This window comes from Setaria italica, chromosome VII, assembly GCF_000263155.2.
Source record: "Setaria italica strain Yugu1 chromosome VII, Setaria_italica_v2.0, whole genome shotgun sequence".
In the NCBI taxonomy this organism is placed as follows: Eukaryota; Viridiplantae; Streptophyta; class Magnoliopsida; order Poales; family Poaceae; genus Setaria; species Setaria italica.
Window position 1 is genome coordinate 29,196,500 of NC_028456.1, and position 7,803 is coordinate 29,204,302.

Consider the following 7,803-nt stretch of genomic DNA (forward strand, 5'->3'; position numbering starts at 1 on the left):
GATGTCGGAGGAGGAGGAGCTGAGCCCCGTCCGATGCGGCGGCGGGCACCCGCCACCGTCCTACTACTCCTTCCCGTCGGCGGCCGATGGGGAGGACGGGTCCGGCGGCGCCGAGAGAGAGGGGGATGCGGAGGCGGCGGGGACAGGCGGTGGTGGCGGGGCCGGCGAGGCGGAGGCGAAGTGCGGCAGGGTTAGCGAGGCGGGGCCGGCAGGGCCAAGCGGAGACGGCGGGGTCGGTGAGGCGTGGTGGGACGACGAGGCGGATGTGGGGACTGGCGAGGCGGAGCAAGCGGGGCCGGGCGAAGTCGGCGAGGAGAGAGAGAGTGTGGGGGACACCGGTGGAAAGAAGGCAACCGAGGACCACTTTTAGCCCTTTTAATCCATTTTAGCATCCCTTGGAGGGGCTAATGGATTATGGGGGGCTAAAGTTTAGCCCCTCCATTTTAGCCCTGGTGTTTGGGAGGAAAGGGCTAAAATCTGGCTAAAATGGGAGGCTAAACTTTAGCCCCCCTTGCCAAACACCCCCCTATATCTAGATGTATAATAATATATGAACCAAAACCTAAAAAACCTACAATTTGGATGAAGGGAGTATCTGCCAAGAGACCTGTTCGTTGATTTCCATACCTGAATAATGCCGGAATAGGGCGCGGACAAGTGGACCAAATGGAGGCCGGATTTTCTTTTCCTGCCTGGAAAGGTTTTTATACTCGTGATTGGTTCGGATCATGAAGGATGTATTGGCATCATTGGGAGGGGAGGGGTCATCAGGCGACAACTCGCAGACGGTGGTGCCCCCACCTCGCGGCAACTTGCATGTTCTTTAGCGTCCGCTTGCATTGCCATGTTGTTTTCGGGGGGATTCGGATTCCCCCGTAGTATTTGTTTGGTGTGTTTGGGGTCAAACAGCACCGGTCGTAATGTGTGTATGAGGCCAAACTGTTGAATTGACGATTGGGTGCCGGCGAGCATGTGGGTTCTTGACTTGCTCCGCCAGGAAGGCAGGAACGTTTGGTTTTCTGACCAAAGCGTCCGTGCAAGAGGCGGTTAACGAGATGGAGATCGAACGGCGAAGAGATTCTTAGTCCGCTGTTAGCCGCCTGGTCAACAAGGTTGCCGTTGCAACTGGTTGTTTTAGTAGAGGACAAAAAATGTTTTAAAAGAAGAGAAGAAATGCTCGTAGGAAATACGACAGAACGTATTCCATTTCCGCATTTCGCCCTCTCGAAACAGAAAATATTGTCGCTTCCGGGTCTCTCTCTCGCGCAGCACCCGCAAAGAAGGCCCGCACTGACAGTCCCGTGGAGTAGGCCTGCGCCGCCGTCGGCCTACAAACCTCATGGGCTGGGCCTGACCGTTGCTAGGCCTTTGGTCCCCCTGACTCAAAAGATACATCATGGACCCGTTGCTGGGCCTAACTAAAAAATCATCCTCTCGGTGGCCCACCAGCTCGTTGCTTCGAATGCAGCATGCATGCCGACATGTGCATCTCCCCGTCTGCTGCTGCCTTCAGATATTCAGATCAATTATCAAACTGACTAATGAGGCTTTAAACGAAACCGGCCTCATTCCTTATTCAACATTTTTCACTCGAAAACCCTCCAAATTCAACCTCGTGAGAAACACACGGTGTCATAAATCTTGCTCAACAGCACCCCGTCCTTCCATCGTTACATCACGCCTTGGCTATATAACATTCTAAGATCTTTTTTCCTTAGGCAAACAAAATTAGGAAACTAGAGCACGAATCCTAAAGCAGATCTAACAGCTGGAAATTCTGCAACCGAGAGAAACTAACTGTACAGGGCTGAAGGGGGTATTAGCAACAGGAAGCCCAAGTTGAGAGGTATGCTGAGCCTCCTCCCCCTTCGCCTGCCATCCCCGGTAGCCGCCACAGCCCCGACCACCGCCTTCCTCCTCCCGGCGCTCACCAGGGTCTCCCTCCGCCGAACCCCGCCGAGATCCAATATGAGCGCCTCCGCCGCCGCGCCGGACTCTGCGGCTTCGAACCCTGCTACCACCGCCGCCGGCGGCGAGGAAGGCGGGAAGGAGGCGGTGGACGTGCTGGTCCAGTACGTCGTGCTGCGGCGCGACCTGGCGGACGCGTGGCCGATGGGGAGCGTGGTGGCGCAGGGGTGCCACGCCGCAGTGGCCGCCGTGTGGGCGCACCGCGACCACCCGGACACCGCCGCCTACTGCGCGCCCGACAACCTCGACCGGATGCACAAGGCATGTTCGACGGTTTGCCTCACACCAACTCCACCGTCTTGCTTGTGCATCTCGCTTTTGGGTCTGGCTTATTGCTCGTTTGAGAGAGCCATGGCCATCATTTGCTACTAACATTAGTTTCATGATCCCCTTCTTAAGTAGTCCGGAGTACATATTAGATGCGTAACATTAATTGCTACTACATGAGTAACATTAACGAGACAAGTGTATTATACAAGGTTTTGTTATTCCTCTTTGATACTTGGTAGTTGCTCACATGAATGGATGCCTCTGAGCATGGGCGGGTCCATAAAAATTGAGCCACCGATGTCACAAAGCAATACTCTTACCAGAACCATGAATTATCCATTAAGGATTTTGTGAATTATCTCCTGCATAGCAATGTTGTTACAAGGCATTTGCCAAGCATCACTGATGTAACATGACATAAATACTTGTACTTTGGATCCGCTCTGCCTCTCAGTCCATGCTCATGTAACAATGGTTGACCCTTGAATTTAATAAAAAAATTATTTCGAGTGTCACTTTTTGTATAGGTAACATTGGAGGTGAAAGGAGAGACACAGCTGAAGAACTTGGCTGAGAAGCTGCAAGCAGCTGGTGTCCGGCATAAGCTGTGGATAGAACAACCCGAGAACATCCCAACATGCATAGCCACAGCCCCCTGCCCAAAGTCCCAGATTTCTTCATTCTTCAAGAAGCTCAAGCTATGCAAATGAGCTGAGCACCTCTTGTTTTTCATCCTCTTACTGCCACCAGAGAGATTCATCAAAGGTTTGGAAGTTGCCAATGTACCGATTGTACTTATCCCAGCAATTCATTGAGTTGGGTAAAATGATGATGTATTTGTAGAGAGATGACATTTGTCTTCAATTATTTTAGGCCGTTTTCAAATTAACATGAATCAAGTCTTGTAGCTAATATGTTTCAGCTAATGAAGTACATTCGTGCATTTAGAATAAGTAGATATCATGCAGTCGTTAGTCGGCATGAAGAATTGAAAGTGGTTGGTCAGACTCAGACAGTATAAGCAATGCTGCTCTGTTTACTGCTGCCTGTACTGTCTTTTAAGTCTTAACAGTGGGATGAGCTGCTTGGCACAGCCAGTGTGCAGTATCACCTGCAATGGTACCCTATAAATTTTGATTCATTTCAAATAATTTGCCTGGCCAGGCTAATAGAGAAGTGCTGAAGCTTCACGATTTAGGTCATTGCTCGAAAATACTGCTTGCATAAGCATTAGTGCCCAAGTAGCCGAAAAAAATTACAAGAAATAGGAAAATTGGACACCCTTGATTCTTATGTACATCAATGCCCTATCCCACACTACTACTACTACTACTACAACAACAACACTATACACACTTTATGTATATGTATCTCCTCAAAACATATACATCTGCAGTAGCAACAGCATCAGCTCACGCTACACACGAAGCAGCAAGCAAGAAAGCAGGCTATATGGAGTGAGCACACTGCACACGTGTATACTAGCAAGGCAGCTAGCTGGACCACTGCCTAGTGCCTACTAATTAATGCTTGGTCGAGTTCCTCCGCGGCGAGAAGATCCGGCGGGGCGACAGCATGCTGAGGAACCCCGGCGACGCGATGCCGCCGCCGTTGAGCGACCGGTAATCCGACATGAGGAGTCCCTCGGCGTTGCCGTGCACCTTGGTGGCGCGGCCGGGCGTCATCATCCCCGCCGTGAAGGTGCCGTACTTGACGAGCTTGGGCACCCAGCTCCTCTTCTTCCTCCTGTCCTTGTCCGTCCCGTTCATCCGCGCGCTGAGGTATGCGCGCATGGCGTCGAGGCTCTGCTCGACGACGTCCATGGGGGGACACACCAGCGGGTTCCCGACGGCGCTGAACCGGGCGAGCTTGGTGAGGCATCCCATGGAGTCCGGGAGCGCGGAGATGGAGTTGTAGCTGACATCCAGCTCCCGGAGCGAGACAAGGAGGCCGATCCCGTAGGGGAGCTCGCGCAGGTACTGGAAGTTCTGGCTCACGTTGAGGGTCTCGAGGCTGCCCAGGTTCTCGAGCCCGTCGGGGAGGGAGCGGAGGCAGTTGAGGCGGGCGTCCAGCGACCGGAGCGCCGTCATGTGGTCGGTGGACGAGGGGAGGTAGGCGAGCTTGTTGGAGTTGACGGAGAGGCGGCGGAGGCTGTGGAGCTCGAACCCGAGCGTGTCCGGCAGCCGCGTCAGCTGGTTGAAGTTGGCGTTGAGCTCCTCCAGAGCGCGGCACTCCTCGATGGTGGCGGGCAGGTCCTGGAGGAGGTTGCCGGAGACGTTGAGGACCTTGAGCTTTGAGAGGCAGCCGATGGAGTTGGGCAGCGACTTGAGCTGGTTGGACCGCACGTCCAGCACCACCACGTTCAGAAGCCTCGCGATTATGGACTCCGGAATCCTCTGCAGGGTTTTTTTTATGTGAAAACGTAATTATTAGATGTCATAAGGACATGAGATAGGACTAGTTTGTTTGTTGGAAGTTTGGCATATTCCATCAACCAAATAACTGCGAGCACTGAACATATAGTAGTATATTTTCTTCTGATGATCGAGAACCCTACAATTGTATTTGTAAACAATACCTTGCATGTTTGTATTTGTAAGCAATACCGTGCATTTTTTCTTCGGAAGATGCAAATAAACGCTACTCGGCAAGTCGGCATATCCTAGAAGAGGGCAGCAGGATTTGTGTTGCCGTCAAGAAATTGACTTATGCAGTGGCATGATCCGTATGGCATCGGGTACACAATTAACTTTTGTTCTTCCTTTTTTAATGTTAAAAGTCAACTTCCAGAGGCATGTACCGTACTTGAAAATAGCAAGTTGCCCTTGGATACTTTTCCCCTGCACTGCAAGTACCATTTTGTACTCCAGGTAAAGATTGGCTTGCGCTTTTTATTCACATCATAGCCCAACGAAAAACTGAAAGATGTTCTTGTTCTTCAGCTATGCCGTACAACCTTTAAGGACTTTTATCTACTACTCCCCTGTTCCAAATTGTAGGTCGTTTTGATTTTCCAAATACATAGATATTATTATGCATCTAGATATAGTGTAGGTCTAGATGCATAATAATAACAATGAATCTAGAAAAGGCAAAATAACCTACGATTTGGAACGAAGCAAGTACCTCCTAAGACAGGGTTAAGAGTACTTAGACATCGAGTCACCACGCATATATGATATATTCATATATCCACGATGACATGCAAGAAGCCAAAGCCAAGCCCCAAAGCAATAACAAGATATTATGAGATGATGACCAGGCAGACCAGCTAAGCGCCTTATATATTAATAACATGCTATGCTTATCTCACAGGTTTGCATGCAGTAAACTTATCGCAGCGATAGAATGGTACGCGACGCCATCCAAAAGATAAGTTCTTTGCTAGTTATCTATTCAAGACGAACAAATGAGGAACCAGGACGATCGATCGTTCTAGATGAGGAAAAAACAACAAAAGTAAAATGACAAGGAACACATGCATCATGAAAAGCTACTAACACACACAAGAAGCAAGAATTTCTAATAAAAAACCCTCACCTGTAGGTTGTTGTTGGAGAGATCCAAGGTGGTGATGTTGCCAAGAGGCATGCTGAGATGCGGGATGGTGTCCATGGACATGCCGCTCATGTCCAGCTTCTTCGGCTCCCTGTGCTTCTCGTCGTGCTCGGCATGTCCAACTCCAAACCCAACACCATGGACATGATGTCCTCCATGTCTCCTCTTCTCCCCCATGTCCCTCATGTTCCCTAGCTGCTATAGCCAGATGAGCTCGCTAGGTCCACTTCTGAAAGATATCAAATATGGAAGAGAGCAAGAAATAAAATGGTGCCATCAGTAAAGGCTCGAGAGAGGAGAAGAGACAAACAGACAGGTATAATTGACACCATGGATGTACGTGCGCCTAAGATGTATGCAACTAAATGAGATTGGGACATGTGTGACACCCATACGAACAAGAAAACACACTAGGTACGGTGGGCGCCGGTATTGATTGGATGTTACAGTCAGGAATGCTATGTCTATGAAAGGAGATGGTTTGGTGGGAGAGGAGGAGCTATACTGCTATAGTAGAGGCACAAGTTGGACAAACGAGAGGACTGTGTGGAAAGCTCTTGCTAGAAAAGGATGTTTTCTTCTTCTTCTTTTAACTGTAGTGTTTCTTGCTCTAGGGTCTATGCATATGCAACTTAAGATGAACAGCTGCGGAAAACGCTATCATTATCATAGTTCTTAGTTCCAGAAAATATCAAGCTTTATATTCTCGAGATGAGCTGGCCACTAACAAGAAGAACGGAATCAAGACTTAGATAATAGTCGCTATACCCCTACATCACCAAATAGAGCGTTGAAACCAAGAGCTAGCAGAGAACAACTATCTAACTGAACAAGGAAACCACCACCCATTTAAAAACTAAACGAACTAGCACACCAGCAGGAAGTTAGTGTACGAATGAACAAATTAAAAAGAAGCTAGGCATTCACGAACTAGCCCTTGTTACTGAACCAAATATTCAGTGCCTAGCTAAATCAATAGGACATCAATGCATGGTAAGCGCCAATGGAGCAAGAGAAAAGTTAAAAGAAGCTAAGGAGGACGTCGCAATAAGTTGGTAGCGACTAGCAAGACGTGCAAGGTCACTGCATGCACCGGCGACAAATTTGCAACAAGAAAAAACACCATATCCTAGAAGGAGGCTACAGCGACTAGTAAACCCAGATCAGTCCTCTCGCTGATCTTTTCAACCAGCGCAGGGACAGCATCACAACAAGAGGAGTGAATTGACGAGAAGAGAGAAGAAACTGGAGCGCAGAAAGAAAACAAGCGGCCGAAAACATAGCAAAACCAAGAAGAGAAAGTGCTTATTAAAAACAAGAACACAGCGTAGCAGCTGCACGATGTAATCCATCAGCAGACCTAATCTAGGTGAGTAAGAGACCTCACCTCTGAACTCCGAAGTGTTCTGCTCAGAAACTTGTTGGCAGCAGCTGCAGGAGGTAGCTGAGAAGAGAGGCTGCGGGCAAGGCAAGGCGAGGAGGAAGAAACTGACCCCGGAGCAAAGCGAGAGGCTCTGATATATAGCGAGGGCCGAGAGAGAGGAGAGGGGGAGGGCAAAGAACGAGAGAGACGGCGAGGTGAGGCAACCGCTGGAAGAGAGGGAGGGAGAGGGAGAGCTGACCCCGCGACGTTCGGCTTTCCACACGGTACAGTGTGCAGGTACTCCTCCAGCTGGCAGGAAGATTTTATAAGCTTCACCAGTAACAGAAGCCTGCCTACGCGCTCCAGAGACCGGCCGCCACGGTACTTCCGTACGTACCCACCCGTATCACTTGCCCACTGGGGCCGTGGGGGCGGCTGCGGCCGGGTTAATTTGGTCAGGTCAAATGACCGCATGGGATGGCTGGCAGGGAAAATGTGGAAGGGGGGCGACGAGAGCAGACGGCGGACCACCAGTATGGTTGCGGCTGTATATATAACTACTCTATCAGCCGTTCGTTGAGATGTGTGGAAATTCAACGCTTCTGGCCGCTGGGGGGGGGGGGGGGGGGGGGGGGGTAAGGGGA

At 50.1% G+C, this 7,803-nt stretch overlaps 2 protein-coding genes across 2 annotated transcripts; one reads left to right on the forward strand and one right to left on the reverse strand.

The window, feature by feature from the left end:
- The first annotated feature begins 1,701 nt into the window (after positions 1-1,701).
- On the forward strand, positions 1,702-3,191 carry LOC101783583 (putative peptidyl-tRNA hydrolase PTRHD1). Its single transcript, XM_004976662.3, has 2 exons — positions 1,702-2,229; positions 2,766-3,191. The coding sequence occupies exons 1-2, from the start codon at positions 1,849-1,851 to the stop codon at positions 2,946-2,948; spliced, it is 564 nt and encodes a 187-aa protein (XP_004976719.1). The 5' UTR covers positions 1,702-1,848; the 3' UTR covers positions 2,949-3,191.
- Positions 3,192-3,440: 249 nt separating this feature from the next.
- On the reverse strand, positions 3,441-7,459 carry LOC101783978 (plant intracellular Ras-group-related LRR protein 1). Its single transcript, XM_004976663.4, has 3 exons — positions 7,184-7,459; positions 5,779-6,025; positions 3,441-4,634 (listed from the first exon to the last, which is right to left on the reverse strand). The coding sequence occupies exons 2-3, from the start codon at positions 5,980-5,982 to the stop codon at positions 3,762-3,764; spliced, it is 1,077 nt and encodes a 358-aa protein (XP_004976720.1). The 5' UTR covers positions 5,983-6,025; positions 7,184-7,459; the 3' UTR covers positions 3,441-3,761.
- Between the last annotated feature and the right edge of the window lie 344 nt (positions 7,460-7,803).